The sequence below is a fragment of the Oncorhynchus gorbuscha genome, linkage group LG20 (genome assembly GCF_021184085.1).
Source record: "Oncorhynchus gorbuscha isolate QuinsamMale2020 ecotype Even-year linkage group LG20, OgorEven_v1.0, whole genome shotgun sequence".
In the NCBI taxonomy this organism is placed as follows: Eukaryota; Metazoa; Chordata; class Actinopteri; order Salmoniformes; family Salmonidae; genus Oncorhynchus; species Oncorhynchus gorbuscha.
The window spans coordinates 26,808,701-26,830,972 of record NC_060192.1 but is presented as its reverse complement, the minus strand read 5'-3'; the positions used below and the strand labels follow the sequence as shown (position 1 = coordinate 26,830,972).

Below are 22,272 nucleotides of genomic sequence, written 5' to 3'. Positions count from 1 at the left end.
ACTCCTCTCAATAAGGAGCTGGTTCAGAACCAGACAGTCGGTACCACTCCTCTCAATAAGGAGCTGGTTCAGAACCAGACAGTCGGTACCACTCCTCTCAATAAGGAGCTGGTTCAGAACCAGACAGTCGGTACCACTCCTCTCAATAAGGAGCTGGTTCAGAACCAGACAGTCGGTACCACTCCTCTCAATAAGGAGCTGGTTCAGAACCAGACAGTCGGTACCACTCCTCTCAATAAGGAGCTGGTTCAGAACCAGACAGTAGGTACCACTCCTCTCAATAAGGAGCTGGTTCAGAACCAGACAGTAGGTACCACTCCTCTCAATAAGGAGCTGGTTCAGAACCAGACAGTCGGTACCACTCCTCTCAATAAGGAGCTGGTTCAGAACCAGACAGTCGGTACCACTCCTCTCAATAAGGAGCTGGTTCAGAACCAGACAGTAGGTACCACTCCTCTCAATAAGGAGCTGGTTCAGAACCAGACAGTAGGTACCACTCCTCTCAATAAGGAGCTGGTTCAGAACCAGACAGTAGGTACCACTCCTCTCAATAAGGAGCTGGTTCAGAACCAGACAGTAGGTACCACTCCTCTCAATAAGGAGCTGGTTCAGAACCAGACAGTAGGTACCACTCCTCTCAATAAGGAGCTGGTTCAGAACCAGACAGTAGGTACCACTCCTCTCAATAAGGAGCTGGTTCAGAACCAGACAGTAGGTACCACTCCTCTCAATAAGGAGCTGGTTCAGAACCAGACAGTAGGTACCACTCCTCTCAATAAGGAGCTGGTTCAGAACCAGACAGTAGGTACCACTCCTCTCAATAAGGAGCTGGTTCAGAACCAGACAGTCGGTACCACTCCTCTCAATAAGGAGCTGGTTCAGAACCAGACAGTCGGTACCACTCCTCTCAATAAGGAGCTGGTTCAGAACCAGACAGTAGGTACCACTCCTCTCAATAAGGAGCTGGTTCAGAACCAGACAGTAGGTACCACTCCTCTCAATAAGGAGCTGGTTCAGAACCAGACAGTCGGTACCACTCCTCTCAATAAGGAGCTGGTTCAGAACCAGACAGTAGGTACCACTCCTCTCAATAAGGAGCTGGTTCAGAACCAGACAGTAGGTACCACTCCTCTCAATAAGGAGCTGGTTCAGAACCAGACAGTAGGTACCACTCCTCTCAATAAGGAGCTGGTTCAGAACCAGACAGTAGGTACCACTCCTCTCAATAAGGAGCTGGTTCAGAACCAGACAGTAGGTACCACTCCTCTCAATAAGGAACTGGTTCAGAACCAGACAGTAGGTACCACTCCTCTCAATAAGGAGCTGGTTCAGAACCAGACAGTCGGTACCACTCCTCTCAATAAGGAGCTGGTTCAGAACCAGACAGTCGGTACCACTCCTCTCAATCCTACAAATCAAAGTTTAGTTTTTGCTTGAACAGGATACAACAGGTCCTACAAACTCTTTCTCAAAAATGTTCAAATCCTCGGTCAGATATCAACAGATAGAAAGGAATTTTCAACAAATCAAAGAATAAATACTCGTAAGGACTAAAACACACAAGAATCTACACTGTATACAAGGTCGCTTCCAGTATCATATCCATGTGCAGGGTAACAGTGGTAGGTCAATAAGGAGCTGGTTCAGAACCAGACATTAAGTCAATGCTGCAGGGTAACAGTTGTAGGTACCACTACGATGCCATTAAGTCGAGCTGGTTCAGTTAACAGGTAGGTACCACTCCTCTCATTAAGTCAATGTGCAGGGTAACAGTTGTAGGTACCACTCGATGACATTAAGTCAGCTGTGCAGGGTAACAGTTGTAGGTACCATACGATGACATTAAGTATGTGCAGGGTAACAGTGGTAGGTAACATACGACGGCATTAAGTCAATGTGCAGGGTAACAGTTGTAGGTACCATACGATGACATTAAGTCAATGTGCAGGGTAACAGTGGTAGAACCAGACAGAGGACATTAAGTCAATGTGAGCTGGTAACAGTGGTAGGTACCCATGACATTAAGTCAATGTGCAGGGTAACAGTGGTAGGTACCATACGATGACATTAAGTCAATGTGCAGGGTAACAGTGGTAGGAACCAGACAGTGACATTAAGTCAATAAGGTGCAGGGTAACAGTGGTAGGTACCACTCCTCTCAATTAAGTCAATGTGCAGGGTAACAGTGGTAGGTATCATACGATGACATTAAGTCAATGTGCAGGTTAACAGTGGTAGGTACCATACGATGACATTAAGTCAATGTGCAGGGTAACAGTGGTAGGTAACATACGACGGCATTAAGTCAATGTGCAGGTTAACAGTGGTAGGTACCATACGATGACATTAAGTCAATGTGCAGGATAACAGTGGTAGGTACCATACGATGACATTAAGTCAATGTGCAGGTTAACAGTGGTAGGTACCATACGATGACATTAAGTCAATGTGCAGGTTAACAGTGGTAGGTACCATACGATGACATTAAGTCAATGTGCAGGTTAACAGTGGTAGGTACCATACGATGACATTAAGTCAATGTGCAGGTTAACAGTGGTAGGTACCATACGATGACATTAAGTCAATGTGCAGGATAACAGTGGTAGGTACCATACGATGCCATTAAGTCAATGTGCAGGTAACAGTGGTAGGTACCATACGATGGCATTAAGTCAATGTGCAGGGTAACAGTGGTAGGTACCATACGATGGCATTAAGTCAATGTGCAGGGTAACAGTGGTAGGTACCATACGATGGCATTAAGTCAATGTGCAGGGTAACAGTGGTAGGTACCATACGATGGCATTAAGTCAATGTGCAGGGTAACAGTGGTAGGTACCATACGATGGCATTAAGTCAATGTGCAGGGTAACAGTGGTAGGTATCATACGATGGCATTAAGTCAATGTGCAGGGTAACAGTGGTAGGTACCATACGATGGCATTAAGTCAATGTGCAGGGTAACAGTGGTAGGTACCATACGATGGCATTAAGTCAATGTGCAGGGTAACAGTGGTAGGTACCATACGATGGCATTAAGTCAATGTGCAGGGTAACAGTGGTAGGTACCATACGATGACATTAAGTCAATGTGCAGGTTAACAGTGGTAGGTAACATACGATGGCATTAAGTCAATGTGCAGGGTAACAGTGGTAGGTAACATACGATGGCATTAAGTCAATGTGCAGGGTAACAGTGGTAGGTACCATACGATGGCATTAAGTCAATGTGCAGGGTAACAGTGGTAGGTACCATACGATGGCATTAAGTCAATGTGCAGGGTAACAGTGGTAGGTACCATACGATGGCATTAAGTCAATGTGCAGGACAACAGTGGTAGGTACCATACGATGGCATTAAGTCAATGTGCAGGACAACAGTGGTAGGTACCATACGATGGCATTAAGTCAATGTGCAGGACAACAGTGGTAGGTACCATACGATGGCATTAAGTCAATGTGCAGGACAACAGTGGTAGGTACCATACGATGGCATTAAGTCAATGTGCAGGACAACAGTGGTAGGTACCATACGATGGCATTAAGTCAATGTGCAGGACAACAGTGGTAGGTACCATACGATGGCATTAAGTCAATGTGCAGGACAACAGTGGTAGGTACCATACGATGGCATTAAGTCAATGTGCAGGACAACAGTGGTAGGTACCATACGATGGCATTAAGTCAATGTGCAGGACAACAGTGGTAGGTACCATACGATGGCATTAAGTCAATGTGCAGGACAACAGTGGTAGGTACCATACGATGGCATTAAGTCAATGTGCAGGGTAACAGTGGTAGGTACCATACGATGGCATTAAGTCAATGTGCAGGACAACAGTGGTAGGTACCATACGATGGCATTAAGTCAATGTGCAGGAACAGTGGTAGGTACCATACGATGGCATTAAGTCAATGTGCAGGACAACAGTGGTAGGTACCATACGATGGCATTAAGTCAATGTGCAGGACAACAGTGGTAGGTACCATACGATGGCATTAAGTCAATGTGCAGGACAACAGTGGTAGGTACCATACGATGGCATTAAGTCAATGTGCAGGACAACAGTGGTAGGTACCATACGATGGCATTAAGTCAATGTGCAGGACAACAGTGGTAGGTACCATACGATGGCATTAAGTCAATGGGCAGGGTAACAGTGGTAGGTACCATACGATGGCATTAAGTCAATGTGCAGGACAACAGTGGTAGGTACCATACGATGGCATTAAGTCAATGTGCAGGACAACAGTGGTAGGTACCATACGATGGCATTAAGTCAATGTGCAGGACAACAGTGGTAGGTACCATACAATGGCATTAAGTCAATGTGCAGGACAACAGTGGTAGGTACCATACGATGGCATTAAGTCAATGTGCAGGACAACAGTGGTAGGTACCATACGATGGCATTAAGTCAATGTGCAGGACAACAGTGGTAGGTACCATACGATGGCATTAAGTCAATGTGCAGGACAACAGTGGTAGGTACCATACGATGACATTAAGTCAATGTGCAGGACAACAGTGGTAGGTACCATACGATGACATTAAGTCAATGTGCAGGTTAACAGTGGTAGGTACCATACGATGGCATTAAGTCAATGTGCAGGACAACAGTGGTAGGTACCATACGATGGCATTAAGTCAATGTGCAGGACAACAGTGGTAGGTAACATACGATGACATTAAGTCAATGTGCAGGACAACAGTGGTAGGTACCATACGATGGCATTAAGTCAATGTGCAGGACAACAGTGGTAGGTACCATACGATGGCATTAAGTCAATGTGCAGGACAACAGTGGTAGGTACCATACGATGACATTAAGTCAATGTGCAGGACAACAGTGGTAGGTACCATACGATGGCATTAAGTCAATGTGCAGGACAACAGTGGTAGGTACCATACGATGGCATTAAGTCAATGTGCAGGACAACAGTGGTAGGTACCATACGATGGCATTAAGTCAATGTGCAGGACAACAGTGGTAGGTACCATACGATGGCATTAAGTCAATGTGCAGGACAACAGTGGTAGGTACCATACGATGACATTAAGTCAATGTGCAGGACAACAGTGGTAGGTAACATACGATGGCATTAAGTCAATGTGCAGGACAACAGTGGTAGGTAATCCTCACCCCCCCCTTAAGTTTTAGATGCACATTAAGTCAATGTGCAGGACAACAGTGGTAGGTACCATACTAAATGACATTAAGTCAATGTGCAGGTAAACAGTGGTAGGTACCATACGATGGCATTAAGTCAGTCAATGTGCAGGATCAACGTCAGAAGCTGGGCTGGTCATCAGCAGGAGGTCCGCAAAACATCATTTGTGTCTCATCACCAATGAAAATCTCTCCTCTGTGTATATGCGAGGATCCCATTTATCTGTAGTGGTCCCCTGTCCTCTAATCTCCCCATCTCTCTGTAGTGGTCCCCTGTCCTCTAATGTCCCCATCTCTCTGTGGTAGGTCCCCTGACATTAAGTCAATCTCCCCATCTCTCTGTAGTGGTACCCTGTCCTTAAGTCAATCTCCCCATCTCTCTGTAGTGGTCCCTGTCCTCTACTCTCCCCATCTCTGTCAGTGGTCCCCTGGACTCCCCATCTCTCTGTAGTGGTCCCCTGTCCTCTACTCTCCCCATCTCTCTGTGTGGTCCCCTGTCCTCTACTCTCCCCATCTCTCTGTAGTGGTCCCCTGTCCTCTACTCTCCCCATCTCTCTGTAGTGGTCCCCTGTCCTCTACTTCCCCATCTCTCTGTAGTGGTCCCCTGTCCTCTACTCTCCCCATCTCTCTGTAGTGGTCCCCTGTCCTCTACTCTCCCCATCTCTCTGTAGTGGTCCCCTGTCCTCTACTCTCCCCATCTCTCTGTAGTGGTCCCCTGTCCTCTACTCTCCCCATCTCTCTGTAGTGGTCCCTACTCTCCCCATGTCCTCTACTCTCCCCATCTCTCTGTAGTGGTCCCCTGTCCTCTACTCTCCCCATCTCAGGACTGTAGTGGTAGGTCCCCATCTACTCTGTAGTGGTCCCCCCCATCTCTCTGTAGTGGTCCCCTGTCCTCTACTCTCCCCATCTCTCTGTAGTGGTCCCCTGTCCATACTGCTCCCCATCTCTCTGTAGTGGTCCCCTGTCCTCTACTCTCCCCATCTCTCTGTAGTGGTCCCCTGTCCTCTACTTCCCCATCTCTCTGGAGGTCTACTCTCCCCATCTCTCTGTAGTGGTCCCCTGTCCTCTACTCTCCCCATCTCTCTGTAGTGGTATATGTCCTCTACTCTCCCCATCTCTCTGTAGTGGTCCCCTGTCCTCTACTCTCCCCATCTCTCTGTAGTGGTCCCCTGTCCTCTACTCTCCCCATCTCTCTGTAGTGGTCCCCTGTCCTCTACTCTCCCCATCTCTCTGTAGTGGTCCCCTGTCCTCTACCCTCCCCATCTCTCTGTAGTGGTCCCCTGTCCTCTACTCTCCCCATCTCTCTGTAGTGGTCCCCTGTCCTCTACTCTCCCCATCTCTCTGTAGTGGTCCCCTGTCCTCTACTCTCCCCATCTCTCTGTAGTGGTCCCCCCTGTCCTCTACTCTCCCCATCTCTCTGTAGTGGTCCTCTCCCCATCTCTCTGTAGTGGTCCTCTACCCCATCTCTCTGTAGTGGTCCCCTGTCCTCTACTCTCCCCATCTCTCTGTAGTGGTCCCCTGTCCTCTACTCTCCCCATCTCTTCTGTAGTGGTCCCCTGTCCTCTACTCTCCCCATCTCTCTGTAGTGGTTCCTCTGTCCTCTACTCTCCCCATCTCTTTGTAGTGGTCCCCTGTCCTCTACTTTCCCTATCTCTCTGTAATGGTCCCCTGTCCACTACTCTCCCCATCTCTCTGTAGTGGTCCCCTGTCCACTACTCTCCCCATCTCTCTGTAGTGGTCCCCTGTCCTCTACTCTCCCCATCTCTCTGTAGTGGTCCCCCCCTCCCCACTCTACTCTCTCTCTGTAGTGGTCCCCTGTCCTCTACTCTCCCCATCTCTCTGTAGTGGTCCCCTGTCCTCTACTCTCCCCATCTCTCTGTAGTGGTCCCCTGTCCTCTACTCTCCCCATCTCTCTGTAGTGGTCCCCTGTCCTCTACTCTCCCCATCTCTCTGTAGTGGTCCCCTGTCCTCTACTCTCCCCATCTCTCTGTAGTGGTCCCCTGTCCTCTACTCTCCCCATCTCTCTGTAGTGGTCCCCTATCCTCTACTCTCCCCATCTCTCTGTAGTGGTCCTCTACTCTCCCCATCTCTCTGTAGTGGTCCTCTACTCTCCCCATCTCTCTGTAGTGGTCCTCTACTCTCCCCATCTCTCTGTAGTGGTCCTCTACTCTCCCCATCTCTCTGTAGTGGTCCTCTACTCTCCCCATCTCTCTGTAGTGGTCCCCTGTCCTCTACTCTCCCCATCTCTTTGTAGTGGTCCCCTGTCCTCTACTCTCCCCATCTCTCTGTAGTGGTCCCCTGTCCTCTACTCTCCCCATCTCTCTGTAGTGGTTCCTCTGTCCTCTACTCTCCCCATCTCTCTGTAGTGGTCCCCTGTCCTCTACTCTCCCCATCTCTCTGTAGTGGTCCCCTGTCCACTACTCTCCCCATCTCTCTGTAGTGGTCCCCCCCTCCTCCCCTACTCTCCCCATCTCTCTGTAGTGGTCCCCTGTCCTCTACTCTCCCCATCTCTCTGTAGTGGTCCCCTGTCCTCTACTCTCCCCATCTCTCTGTAGTGGTCCCCTGTCCTCTACTCTCCCCATCTCTCTGTAGTGGTCCCCTGTCCTCTACTCTCCCCATCTCTCTGTAGTGGTCCCCATCTCTCTGTAGTGGTCCCCTCTACTCTCCCCATCTCTCTGTAGTGGTCCCCTGTCCTCTACTCTCCCCATCTCTCTGTAGTGGTCTGTCCCACTCTCCCCTCTCTGTAGTGGTCCCCTGTCCTCTACTCTCCCCATCTCTCTGTAGTGGTCCTCTACTCTCCCCATCTCTCTGTAGTGGTCCTCTACTCTCCCCATCTCTCTGTAGTGGTCCTCTACTCTCCCCATCTCTCTGTAGTGGTCCTCTACTCTCCCCATCTCTCTGTAGTGGTCCCCTGTCCTCTCTCCCCATCCCCTGTCCCCCTCTACTCTCCCCATCTCTCTGTAGTGGTCCCCTGTCCTCTACTCTCCCCATCTCTCTGTAGTGGTCCCCCCTGTCCTCTACTCTCCCCATCTCTCTGTAGTGGTCCCCTGTCCTCTACTCTCCCCATCTCTCTGTAGTGGTACTCTCCCTGTCCTGTAGTGGTCCTACTACTCTCCCCATCTCTCTGTAGTGGTCCCCTGTCCTCTACTCTCCCCATCTCTCTGTAGTGGTCCCCTGTCCTCTACTCTCCCCATCTCTCTGTAGTGGTCCTCTACTCTCCCCATCTCTCTGTAGTGGTCCCCTGTCCTCTACTCTCCCCATCTCTCTGTAGTGGTCCCCTGTCCTCTACTCTCCCCATCTCTCTGTAGTGGTCCCCTGTCCTCTACTCTCCCCATCTCTCTGTAGTGGTCCCCTGTCCTCTACTCTCCCCATCTCTCTGTAGTGGTCCCCTGTCCTCTACTCTCCCCATCTCTCTGTAGTGGTCCCCTGTCCTCTGCTCTCCCCATCTCTCTGTAGTGGTCCCCTCTCTCCCCATCTCTCTGTAGTGGTCCCCTGTCCTCTACTCTCCCCATCTCTCTGTAGTGGTCCCCTGTCCTCTACTCTCCCCATCTCTCTGTAGTGGTCCCCTGTCCTCTACTCTCCCCATCTCTCTGTAGTGGTCCCCTGTCCTCTACTCTCCCCATCTCTCTGTAGTGGTCCCCTGTCCTCTACTCTCCCCATCTCTCTGTAGTGGTCCCCTGTCCTCTACTCTCCCCATCTCTCTGTAGTGGTCCCCTGTCCTCTACTCTCCCCATCTCTCTGTCCAGTGGTCTCTACTCTCCCCATCTCTCTGTAGTGGTCCTCTGTGTTCAGTCTCCTTCCCCATCTCTCTTTTCTCTCTGTAGTGGTCCCCTGTCCTCTACTCTCCCCATCTCTTTGTAGTGGTCCCCTGTCCTCTACTCTCCCCATGGTCCCCTGTCCTCTACTCTCCCCATCTCTCTGTAGTGGTTCCTCCTGTCCTCTCCTTTCCCCATCTCTCTGTACATTCCTCTCTGAAAACTAAATTGACTCCTTTGTAGTGGTCCCCTCCCTACTCTCCCCATCTCTCTGTAGTGGTCCCCTGTCCTCTACTCTCCCCATCTCTCTGTAGTGGTCCCCTGTCCTCTACTCTCCCCATCTCTCTGTAGTGGTCCCCTGTCCTCTCTTTTCTCTGTCCTCTACTCTCCCATCTCTCTGTAGTGGTCCCCTGTCCTCTACTCTCCCCATCTCTCTGTAGTGGTCCCCTGTCCTCTACTCTCCCCATCTCTCTGTAGTGGTCCCCTGTCCTCGCTCTCCCCATCTCTCTAAGATCTCTCCCCATCTCTCTGTAGTGGTCCCCTGTCCTCTACTCTCCCCATCTCTGTAGTGGTCCCCTGTCCTCTACTCTCCCCATCTCTCTGTAGTGGTCCCCTGTCTCTACTGGTCCCCATCTCTCTGTAGTGGTCCCTGTCCTCTACTCTCCCCATCTCTCTGTAGTGGTCCCCCCAGTCCTACTCTCCCCTGTATCTCTCTGTAGTGGAAACCTGCTCTTGCCCTCATCCTCTGCTCTCTCCCATCTCTCTGTAGTGGTTCCTCTGCTCTCCCCATCCTCTCTCTCCCCATCTCTCTGTAGTGGTTCCTCTGTCCTCTCCTGATCTCTCTCCCCCTACTCTCTCTCTGTAGTGGTCCCCTGTCCTCTACTCTCCCCATCTCTCTGTAGTGGTCCCCTGTCCTCTAAATCTCCAGTGGTCCCCTGTCCTCTACTCTCCCCATCTCTCTGTAGTGGTCCCCTGTCCTCTACTCTCCCCATCTCTCTGTAGTGGTCCCCTGTCCTCTACTCTCCCCATCTCTCTGTAGTGGTCCCCTGTCCTCTACTCTCCCCATCTCTCTGTAGTGGTCCCCTGTCCTCTACTCTCCCCATCTCTCTGTAGTGGTCCCCTGTCCTCTACTCTCCCCATCTCTCTGTAGTGGTCCCCTGTCCTCTACTCTCCCCAATTCTCAATAGTCCATTGCTCTGTAACGTTGTGTTGTTCTGTGTTCAGTAAATCCTTCCATTTTCAACCTTCACATTCAGAACCGACTGCTGTCGTCTGGGCCTCCTGTCAGCCTTAGAACCTGCAGTGCATTATTTGACAAGGTAACTCCTCCATATTCCTTTCCACATACGTCTACATTGTCTGAAAACTAAATTGAACCGTTTTGAACTCCTAATGTTGTTGATGCTGGGTATGCCCAGATATGCAGGCTCTATTGGATGGACATGAAGGTGAGAGATATTAGAGACCGCTTCACTCTCTTTTAAGTGTAATGGCTTCTCTATTTCACCACTTGTCGTAAGCAGTTCGTTAAACCATTCCCAATGGCCCATGCTTAAAGCTCTCAGGGCCGGGCGCTTGCCTAAGATGGCTATTATGATCTTCAAAATCCTGCATGTCTGAACATGTGTTCTTCACTCCCTTCCTCACAGAGCCAATATGTCCCTGCTTTAGATCTGACCGCATGCCCCAGTAGAAACCTGCTAGCTTGCGCTGCTCATCATTAGCCAGCTAGCCTCTCATCTCCACTGCCTTCTTCGGCTCTGTCTGTGCTGTGAATCTGGGTCTGTCTTCAGAACACTGACCCCTATTATCCCTCGTGGTACCGCTTAAACCAAATCAACTTCCACTGCTAAGCAAAGAGCTGATGGCTTGGCACCAATAGCGCGCAGCTAATCACCACTACTGCTCTGCTGTGCTGTTTAGGATCTGTTTTACCATCTACGTTACATGTTTAGGCTGGGGATGGAGGAAATCTATCACACTGTACAGTCCAAGTGGTCACCCGGATGGTGGTGTTTATGATGAGGTACAGGAGAGAGTGACTGGCTTTGCATAGCACTTTGATCCACCACCAGAATGGGTGTGTGACTTACTGCATTGTAGGGCTGTTTTAGTGGCTATGGTTGGAGTTGGAGTGTTGGGTCAGGGGTTGTTTTAGTGGCTATGGTTGGAGATGGAGTGTTGGGTCAGGGGTTGTTTTAGTGGGTATGGTTGGAGATGGAGTGTTGGGTCAGGGGTTGTTTTAGTGGCTATGGTTGGAGTTGGAGTGTTGGGTCAGGGGCTGTTTTAGTGGCTATGGTTGGAGTTGGAGTGTTGGGTCAGGGGTTGTTTTAGTGGCTATGGTTGGAGTTGGAGTGTTGGGTCAGGGGTTGTTTTAGTGGCTGTGGTTGGAGTTGGAGTGTTGGGTCAGGGGTTGTTTTAGTGGCTATGGTTGGAGTTGGAGTGTTGGGTCAGGGGTTGTTTTAGTGGCTGTGGTTGGAGTTGGAGTGTTGGGTCAGGGGTTGTTTTAGTGGCTGTGGTTGGAGTTGGAGTGTTGGGTCAGGGGTTGTTTTGCTTGTTTGGCTCTCCAGGTCCAACTGTATTGCTGTCAAATTCTGTTCTATGAGCTGTCACTGAAACACATCACCACGGGGAATGTTCTAGCTGCTTGTCTCACATCGGTCATGGATCTATACCTCAGCCCGTATGATCAGAAGCCATTCTAGTACTGTAGCTTTCTTGTCCAAGGCCCGTATCCACAAAGGGTCTCAAAGTAGCAGTGCTGATCTAGGGTCAGTTTAGCCTTTTAGATCATCCTAAATCATATTATATGGACAGATCCTAGATTTGTGGATATGGGCCCAGGTTTAATCAAGTGGATCATGTTGGATAACTATATTCCTGATTACACTGTGGAATAAATGTAATATTGATGTTTTACCGTATCTCATTGCACAGCTGAGCACCCTGTTGTAATGGTATGGTCTTAGGAGGTGTCTATTGTCAGCATGGACGTGCCTTATTTCATGGGACATTAGGAGTCCCTGGAAAAACCATTGACAGGAACGCAGGTGACGCAGCGTTTCAGATTGTCACTGTCCAATGTACTACAGACCTCCTCACTGACACCTTGTTTTACACCTCAGGGTGCAAAGACATCCACAGACCCCCCTATAGCACCCCCTGTGTCAGAGGAGGAGGAGGAGGAGGAGGAGGAAGAGGAGGAGGACGATGATGACGATGAGCCACCACCCGTCATCGCACCTCGACCTGAGCACACTAAATCTGTGAGTCACCCTGAGGTTATGAACAATGACTTAACACAATGTTACAGATCTAAGACTTAGGAAGGCTTACCGACTAATCACCTCAATAACTCAACTCAGTACAGAGTTGTACAGTATGCTTGTTGTCCTGCTCCTCTCTGACTGTGTCCTGCTCCTCCCTGACTGTGACTGTGTCCTGCGCCTCTCCTGACAGATCTACACCCGCTCTGTCATCGAGCCCTTGGCGCCTCCCACCCCTGTGAAGGAGGTCACAACCCCGCCAGAGTCCCAGGTCCAGCCGGAGAACACGTCCAGCACTCTGTACCGCCACACCGATCGGCAGAGGAAGAAGTCCAAGATGACAGACGAGGAGATTCTGGAGCGACTTAGTATGTTGTCTCTCTGTGGATCTATGGAGCATGGAGAGTTTCATAGAGATTGTGCTGTGACTGTACTGTGATGTGTCCAGACCTCTCAGCTCTAAACCCATCCTACCACAGTGATTAGTGTGGGCTGCTCACTAAGCCACAGATTACAGCCTTAGGACGACCAAGCGCCCCTCTAGAGTCAGAGTACTGCTCTCTCTGCAGTGTCCTCTCTGCAGTGTCATCTCTGCAGTGTCCTCTCTGCAGTGTCCTCTCTGCAGTTTCTGCATTTGCCCCTGTCCAAAACATCAGCAGTGCTCTACTGTGCAGGACAACCTCCCAGCATGCAGCAGTGTATTCGGCTTCAGTACGTGGCCCCACAGCAGGCGACATCGCTGAATGTCGTGGGCAGAGGAGCGTGTGTGTAATGCAGGGATGCCCTCTCCATGGCCGTGCTGTGTGTGTGTGTGTGTATGTGTGTGCATGCCTCAGTCTGACCTAGAGACACTCTCCACTAATCACCTCTCTCTGTCTTCCCAGGAAGCATTGTGAGTGTGGGGGACCCCAAAAAGAAGTACACACGCTTTGAGAAAATAGGACAAGGGTGAGTCCACTTTCAATCCAAATCCACTAGCTACTTACTGCCGCTTATTGGAACAAAGTAGTCTTTGGTAGTCAGCCCAACTGAGAGAAAGAAAGACAACGCCTCACTCAGGAGTGACCAGAGACAGAGATGAGAAAAAGAAAGAGGTTGAAGGGTCTGAGAGAGAAGTATAAAGGAACTTTATTCAGACATGGCTGTGGGCTAGATGAGCTCAGCCCACTCTCTCTCTCTCTCTCTGATTCTCTCTCTCTCTCTCTGATTCTCTCTCTCTCTCTCTGATTTTCTCTCTGATTTTCTCTCTCTCTCTCTCTCTCTCTCTCTCTCTCTCTCTCTCTCTCTCTCTCTCTCTCTCTCTCTCTGATTCTCTCTCTCTCTCTGATTCTCTCTCTCTCTCTGATTCTCTCTCCCTCTCTGATTCTCTCTCTCTCTCTCTCTCTCTCTCTCTCTCTCTCTCTCTCTCTCTCTCTGATTCTCTCTCTCTCTCTCTCTGATTCTCTCTCTCTCTCTCTCTCTCTCTGATTCTCTCTCTCTCTCTCTCTGATTCTCTCTCTCTCTCTCTCTGATTCTCTCTCTCTCTCTGATTCTCTCTCTCTCTCTGATTCTCTCTCTCACGGTGATTCTATCTCTCTCTCTGATTCTCACTCACTCACTCACTCACTCACTCACTCACTCACTCACTCACTCACTCACTCACTCACTCACTCACTCACTCACTCACTCACTCACTCACTCACTCTCTCTGATTCTCACTCTTTCTCCCTCCTCTCTCTCACTCACTCACTCACTCACTCACTCACTCACTCACTCACTCACTCACTCACTCACGCACTCACTCACTCTCTGTCTGATTCTCTCTCTCACCCTCCTTCTGACTCTCCCTTTCTGATTCTCTCTCTCTCTCTCTCTCTCGCTGTCTCTGGGAGAGCTGGGGTGAGCTTAGCCCTGACATCACCACTCCCTCCACCTCAGACCTGAACACAACAACAGCAGCAGCCAGCTTCCTCCAGCACTGTCTGCTTAGCTTAACACACCACGAAGGGCTCCCCTGATCAATGTGGGTGGTAACGACAGACAATCTGCACACACACTGTCTATAAATGAAAACAGCTGTGCACAAGGATATGAACACTAAACTGTGGTTTCTCACAGACCTCTCTGATTAAACCCACGGGGAAATGTTACCTGAGGATGAGAGCAGTTAACAAATCCTGAGCTCAGTGGCCTTAGCCACCTCACACTCCATCCCCTCTGTAGATCACATGAGAAGCTTCCTGATGAGTCAGTGATCAGTGTGGATTGGTTCCACAGCTACCTAACAACAGCTTTACCTGTCTGGCTGCAGCGCATCAGTGGCTGGTCGGGATACACTGCAGGAACCCTCATTCATTATTCATACACACTCACAGTACAATACAACGGTGCAGCCTGACGGTCTCAGGGAGGGAGGGAGAATCAAGAAGAGAGAGGGCAAGGAGAACAGAGTGAGGGAGAGACGTGAGAGAGATGTGTGACTTGACTAAATCTCGGGAGCGTGACATGTAAAATGAGACTTCCACTTCATTCTTTGTAAGGTCAATCTGCAAGACCTCATAATCTAAATGAAGCCATTCTGAAAAACAGACTGTAGTCAAAGTGACTTGGGGTGTTATGAGAATGGGAAGGTTTAGTGATGGATACAGGGAAGACATGGGTTACTGGTAAAGTTAATGCAGTGGAAACTAGGCTAAAGGTCAGGGTGTAGAACCAAACAGTAAACCAGACTCCTGGCAGGGGACTCTGTCTGTACCTGGTTATAGCATTCACCATGGGTCTGTGTTATGTTCCTGGTTACAGCATTCACCATGGGTCTGTGTTATATTCCTGGTTATAGTATTCACCATGGGTCTGTGTTATGTTCCTGGTTACAGCATTCACCATGGGTCTGTGTTATATTCCTGGTTATATCATTCAATGGGTCTGTGTTATATTCCTGGTTATAGCATTCACCATGGGTCTGTGTTATGTTCCTGGTTATATCATTCACCATGGGTCTGTGTTATGTTCCTGGTTACAGCATTCACCATGGGTCTGTGTTATGTTCCTGGTTACATCATTCACCATGGGTCTGTGTTATATTACTGGTTACAGCATTCACCATGGGTCTGTGTTATATTCCTGGTTATAGCATTCACCATGGGTCTGTGTTATATTACCTGGTTGGTTAGCATTCACCATGGGTCTGTGTTATATTCCTGGTTATAGCATTCACCATGGGTCTGTGTTATGTTCCTGGTCACCATGGGTCTAGTTATGTTATTCATCATTCACCATGGGTCTGTGTTATATTCCTGGTTATAGCATTCACCATGGGTCTGTGTTATATTCCTGGCATTCACCATGGGTCTAGCATTCATTCCATGGGTCTGTGTTATATTCCTGGTTATAGTATTCACCATGGGTCTGTGTTATATTCCTGGTTATAGCATTCACCATGGGTCTGTGTTATATTCCTGGTTATAGCATTCACCATGGGTCTGTGTTATATTCCTGGTTATAGCATTCACCATGGGTCTGTGTTATATTCCTGGTTATAGTATTCACCATGGGTCTGTGTTATATTCCTGGTTATAGCATTCACCATGGGCCTGTGTTATGTTGCCCAAAGGCAGATTGCAAGGTGGTTGAATACAGAATCATGTCTCTGCCCTCTAGCATTCAGAGGTGTAAAATGTCAGGGCAGAGAGAGGGACAGGTTACTGTACCCCAGCCAAGCTTTTTTCTTTTTACATTGTAGTCATTTAGAAGGCGCTCTCATCCAGAGCATTAAGTACCTTGCTCAAGGGCACATTGACAGGTTTTTCACCTAGTCAGCTTGGGGATTCAAACCAGCAACCTTTCAGCTACTGACACAATGCTCTTAACCACTAGGCAACCTGCCTTCAATGTACTGTAATCTGTGTGTGTCTGATTAAAATGATGCTCAGGTTACTGTAGAGGAACAATCAGATCTGTGATTCCACTGGAGCCCCAACACCCCAGTGGCACAGGGATCACACTAACACACCATATACAGGACATATACTGTACATGGTACATAACAGACACCTTGCAAGAAATCATATTGTACATGTTAAAAAGGGTACTTCAAACACACTGTACACTTGGTGGGTTCATATGCCAGTCATGAACTGTATGCATTACAGACTTGGTACTGTACACACAAGTCATACACTAAACCCATCACAGAGTGGTGAGCACCCCACACACTCTCCAAAGGTAACTTAGACACACCAAACACTCACAGCAGAATTAGCTCGTGACATTCTCCACATATGCAAGTGATATAATGTGCACATTATAGACTGTAGGGTCTTAAATCATGCAAGACATTTATAGATATCAGAGATGAAAGGTCATCTTATTGACAGGGTAATTGCTCCTATTAGTTATTACTGACCAAGGGACACGAGAGCTGCCTTTTCCAACGGCCAATGGTCAATGCTGCCCACTGGTGGCCAAATGAAATCGTACTTGATCATTTATGAGAGGAAGCCAAAGAACTGCTTTGATTCAAATACATTCTGTAATTGTTTCTTTGAAAGAGATTCTTGTGTGAATAAAAAACATTGGCAAATGTCCTCCAGGCTCTTGAGAGTTGGCATAACGCTAATATTATGGAGATACCGTGGACAGAAAGGTTTTGGAAGGAGCAAACAAGAAAGGCCTTTCACTGTACTTGTGGATATGACAACAAAAACTAGAAACTTGAAACTTTGAGAGCTTGGGTGATCTGTCCTATCTCCTTGCATGAGGATTTGTTTCTATGTGGAACTAATGCGTTATTCTCTTGTTTCCTCAGGGCATCTGGCACTGTGTACACAGCCATTGACATTGCTACTGGCCAGGAGGTAAACTAACTTGACGCACAGTCACTTCAGAAAATCATCCACATTTTACGCGTCTATCTGTCACCCTACTGATTAGCCTTCTCTTCTGGCACATTAACTGTGTAATCTGTCAGAGCACTGAAGACACCATGTGGTGTCCTGTTTATGGTTGTTCCTCTGTCAGGTGGCCATTAAGCAGATGAACCTCCAACAGCAGCCTAAGAAGGAGCTGATCATCAACGAGATCCTGGTGATGAGGGAAAACAAAAACCCCAACATAGTCAACTACCTGGACAGGTGAGGCTCACACATACTGTGGTTGCTGATGGGGAGAACCACAGGTTTAGCAGCTACTGTAAATATGCAATGACGATACGGAATCTCTCTCTTCTCTGTCTGTAGTTACCTGGTAGGGACTAGTATACTTCATCTCTCTCTCCTCTGTCTGTAGTTACCTGGTAGGGACTAGTATACTTCATCTCTCTCCTCTGTCTGTAGTTACCTGGTAGGGACTAGTATACTTCATCTCTCTCTCCTCTGTTTGTAGTTACCTGGTAGGGACTAGTATACTTCATCTCTCTCTCCTCTGTCTGTAGTTACCTGGTAGGGACTAGTATACTTCATCTCTCTCTCCTCTGTCTGTAGTTACCTGGTAGGGACTAGTATACTTCATCTCTCTCTCCTCTGTCTGTAGTTACCTGGTAGGGCCTAGTATACTTCATCTCTCTCTCCTCTGTCTGTAGTTACCTGGTAGGGACTAGTATACTTCATCTCTCTCTCCTCTGTCTGTAGTTACCTGGTAGGGACTAGTATACTTCATCTCTCTCTCCTCTGTCTGTAGTTACCTGGTAGGGACTAGTATACTTCATCTCTCTCTCCTCTGTCTGTAGTTACCTGGTAGGGACTAGTATACTTCATCTCTCTCCTCTGTCTGTAGTTACCTGGTAGGGACTAGTATACTTCATCTCTCTCTCCTCTGTCTGTAGTTACCTGGTAGGGACTAGTATACTTCATCTCTCTCTCCTCTGTCTGTAGTTACCTGGTAGGGACTAGTATACTTCATCTCTCTCCTCTGTCTGTAGTTACCTGGTAGGGACTAGTATACTTCATCTCTCTCCTCTGTCTGTAGTTACCTGGTAGGGACTAGTATACTTCATCTCTCTCTCCTCTGTCTGTAGTTACCTGGTAGGGACTAGTATACTTCATCTCTCTCCTCTGTCTGTAGTTACCTGGTAGGGACTAGTATACTTCATCTCTCTCCTCTGTCTGTAGTTACCTGGTAGGGACTAGTATACTTCATCTCTCTCTCCTCTGTCTGTAGTTACCTGGTAGGGACTAGTATACTTCATCTCTCTCTCCTCTGTCTGTAGTTACCTGGTAGGGACTAGTATACTTCATCTCTCTCTCCTCTGTCTGTAGTTACCTGGTAGGGACTAGTATACTTCATCTCTCTCTCCTCTGTCTGTAGTTACCTGGTAGGGACTAGTATACTTCATCTCTCTCTCCTCTGTCTGTAGTTACCTGGTAGGGACTAGTATACTTCATCTCTCTCCTCTGTCTGTAGTTACCTGGTAGGGACTAGTATACTTCATCTCTCTCCTCTGTCTGTAGTTACCTGGTAGGGACTAGTATACTTCATCTCTCTCTCCTCTGTCTGTAGTTACCTGGTAGGGACTAGTATACTTCATCTCTCTCCTCTGTCTGTAGTTACCTGGTAGGGACTAGTATACTTCATCTCTCTCCTCTGTCTGTAGTTACCTGGTAGGGACTAGTATACTTCATCTCTCTCCTCTGTCTGTAGTTACCTGGTAGGGACTAGTATACTTCATCTCTCTCCTCTGTCTGTAGTTACCTGGTAGGGACTAGTATACTTCATCTCTCTCCTCTGTCTGTAGTTACCTGGTAGGGACTAGTATACTTCATCTCTCTCTCCTCTGTCTGTAGTTACCTGGTAGGGACTAGTATACTTCATCTCTCTCTCCTCTGTCTGTAGTTACCTGGTAGGGACTAGTATACTTCATCTCTCTCCTCTGTCTGTAGTTACCTGGTAGGGACTAGTATACTTCATCTCTCTCTCCTCTGTCTGTAGTTACCTGGTAGGGACTAGTATACTTCATCTCTCTCTCCTCTGTCTGTAGTTACCTGGTAGGGACTAGTATACTTCATCTCTCTCTCCTCTGTCTGTAGTTACCTGGTAGGGACTAGTATACTTCATCTCTCTCCTCTGTCTGTAGTTACCTGGTAGGGACTAGTATACTTCATCTCTCTCTCCTCTGTCTGTAGTTACCTGGTAGGGACTAGTATACTTCATCTCTCTCCTCTGTCTGTAGTTACCTGGTAGGGACTAGTATACTTCATCTCTCTCTCCTCTGTCTGTAGTTACCTGGTAGGGACTAGTATACTTCATCTCTCTCTCCTCTGTCTGTAGTTACCTGGTAGGGACTAGTATACTTCATCTCTCTCTCCTCTGTCTGTAGTTACCTGGTAGGGACTAGTATACTTCATCTCTCTCCTCTGTCTGTAGTTACCTGGTAGGGACTAGTATACTTCATCTCTCTCCTCTGTCTGTAGTTACCTGGTAGGGACTAGTATACTTCATCTCTCTCCTCTGTCTGTAGTTACCTGGTAGGGACTAGTATACTTCATCTCTCTCTCCTCTGTCTGTAGTTACCTGGTAGGGACTAGTATACTTCATCTCTCTCCTCTGTCTGTAGTTACCTGGTAGGGACTAGTATACTTCATCTCTCTCTCCTCTGTCTGTAGTTACCTGGTAGGGACTAGTATACTTCATCTCTCTCCTCTGTCTGTAGTTACCTGGTAGGGACTAGTATACTTCATCTCTCTCTCTCTGTCTGTAGTTACCTGGTAGGGACTAGTATACTTCATCTCTCTCTCCTCTGTCTGTAGTTACCTGGTAGGGACTAGTATACTTCATCTCTCTCCTCTGTCTGTAGTTACCTGGTAGGGACTAGTATACTTCATCTCTCTCCTCTGTCTGTAGTTACCTGGTAGGGACTAGTATACTTCATCTCTCTCTCCTCTGTCTGTAGTTACCTGGTAGGGACTAGTATACTTCATCTCTCTCCTCTGTCTGTAGTTACCTGGTAGGGACTAGTATACTTCATCTCTCTCTCCTCTGTCTGTAGTTACCTGGTAGGGACTAGTATACTTCATCTCTCTCTCCTCTGTCTGTAGTTACCTGGTAGGGACTAGTATACTTCATCTCTCTCTCCTCTGTCTGTAGTTACCTGGTAGGGACTAGTATACTTCATCTCTCTCTCCTCTGTCTGTAGTTACCTGGTAGGGACTAGTATACTTCATCTCTCTCTCCTCTGTCTGTAGTTACCTGGTAGGGACTAGTATACTTCATCTCTCTCTCCTCTGTCTGTAGTTACCTGGTAGGGACTAGTATACTTCATCTCTCTCCTCTGTCTGTAGTTACCTGGTAGGGACTAGTATACTTCATCTCTCTCCTCTGTCTGTAGTTACCTGGTAGGGACTAGTATACTTCATCTCTCTCTCCTCTGTCTGTAGTTACCTGGTAGGGACTAGTATACTTCATCTCTCTCCTCTGTCTGTAGTTACCTGGTAGGGACTAGTATACTTCATCTCTCTCCTCTGTCTGTAGTTACCTGGTAGGGACTAGTATACTTCATCTCTCTCCTCTGTCTGTAGTTACCTGGTAGGGACTAGTATACTTCATCTCTCTCTCCTCTGTCTGTAGTTACCTGGTAGGGACTAGTATACTTCATCTCTCTCTCCTCTGTCTGTAGTTACCTGGTAGGGACTAGTATACTTCATCTCTCTCTCCTCTGTCTGTAGTTACCTGGTAGGGACTAGTATACTTCATCTCTCTCTCCTCTGTCTGTAGTTACCTGGTAGGGACTAGTATACTTCATCTCTCTCTCCTCTGTCTGTAGTTACCTGGTAGGGACTAGTATACTTCATCTCTCTCCTCTGTCTGTAGTTACCTGGTAGGGACTAGTATACTTCATCTCTCTCTTCTCTGTCTGTAGTTACCTGGTAGGGACTAGTATACTTCATCTCTCTCCTCTGTCTGTAGTTACCTGGTAGGGACTAGTATACTTCATCTCTCTCTCCTCTGTCTGTAGTTACCTGGTAGGGACTAGTATACTTCATCTCTCTCCTCTGTCTGTAGTTACCTGGTAGGGACTAGTATACTTCATCTCTCTCTCCTCTGTCTGTAGTTACCTGGTAGGGACTAGTATACTTCATCTCTCTCCTCTGTCTGTAGTTACCTGGTAGGGACTAGTATACTTCATCTCTCTCTCCTCTGTCTGTAGTTACCTGGTAGGGACTAGTATACTTCATCTCTCTCCTCTGTCTGTAGTTACCTGGTAGGGACTAGTATACTTCATCTCTCTCTCCTCTGTCTGTAGTTACCTGGTAGGGACTAGTATACTTCATCTCTCTCTCCTCTGTCTGTAGTTACCTGGTAGGGACTAGTATACTTCATCTCTCTCCTCTGTCTGTAGTTACCTGGTAGGGACTAGTATACTTCATCTCTCTCTCCTCTGTCTGTAGTTACCTGGTAGGGACTAGTATACTTCATCTCTCTCTCCTCTGTCTGTAGTTACCTGGTAGGGACTAGTATACTTCATCTCTCTCTCCTCTGTCTGTAGTTACCTGGTAGGGACTAGTATACTTCATCTCTCTCTCCTCTGTCTGTAGTTACCTGGTAGGGACTAGTATACTTCATCTCTCTCTCCTCTGTCTGTAGTTACCTGGTAGGGACTAGTATACTATACTTCATCTCTCTCTCCTCTGTCTGTAGTTACCTGGTAGGGACTAGTATACTTCATCTCTCTCCTCTGTCTGTAGTTACCTGGTAGGGACTAGTATACTTCATCTCTCTCTCCTCTGTCTGTAGTTACCTGGTAGGGACTAGTATACTTCATCTCTCTCTCCTCTGTCTGTAGTTACCTGGTAGGGACTAGTATACTTCATCTCTCTCCTCTGTCTGTAGTTACCTGGTAGGGACTAGTATACTTCATCTCTCTCCTCTGTCTGTAGTTACCTGGTAGGGACTAGTATACTTCATCTCTCTCCTCTGTCTGTAGTTACCTGGTAGGGACTAGTATACTTCATCTCTCTCCTCTGTCTGTAGTTACCTGGTAGGGACTAGTATACTTCATCTCTCTCTCCTCTGTCTGTAGTTACCTGGTAGGGACTAGTATACTTCATCTCTCTCTCCTCTGTCTGTAGTTACCTGGTAGGGACTAGTATACTTCATCTCTCTCTCCTC

The 22,272-nt window shown here is 47.9% G+C and overlaps 1 protein-coding gene across 2 annotated transcripts in view; it reads left to right on the top strand.

Moving 5' to 3' along the window:
• LOC124006779 (serine/threonine-protein kinase PAK 3) overlaps nucleotides 1–22,272 on the top strand; it is a 93,188-nt gene that overhangs the window by 40,527 nt on the left and 30,389 nt on the right. The window contains exons 6-11 of one of the 2 annotated variants that reach the window (XM_046316927.1): nucleotides 10,183–10,245; nucleotides 12,052–12,192; nucleotides 12,386–12,560; nucleotides 13,077–13,140; nucleotides 16,979–17,027; nucleotides 17,191–17,303. In XM_046316927.1, the coding sequence (XP_046172883.1) occupies nucleotides 10,183–10,245; nucleotides 12,052–12,192; nucleotides 12,386–12,560; nucleotides 13,077–13,140; nucleotides 16,979–17,027; nucleotides 17,191–17,303 (605 nt within the window). The remainder of the gene's footprint in view (nucleotides 1–10,182; nucleotides 10,246–12,051; nucleotides 12,193–12,385; nucleotides 12,561–13,076; nucleotides 13,141–16,978; nucleotides 17,028–17,190; nucleotides 17,304–22,272) is intronic. The other variant, XM_046316928.1, reaches the window with a different exon arrangement.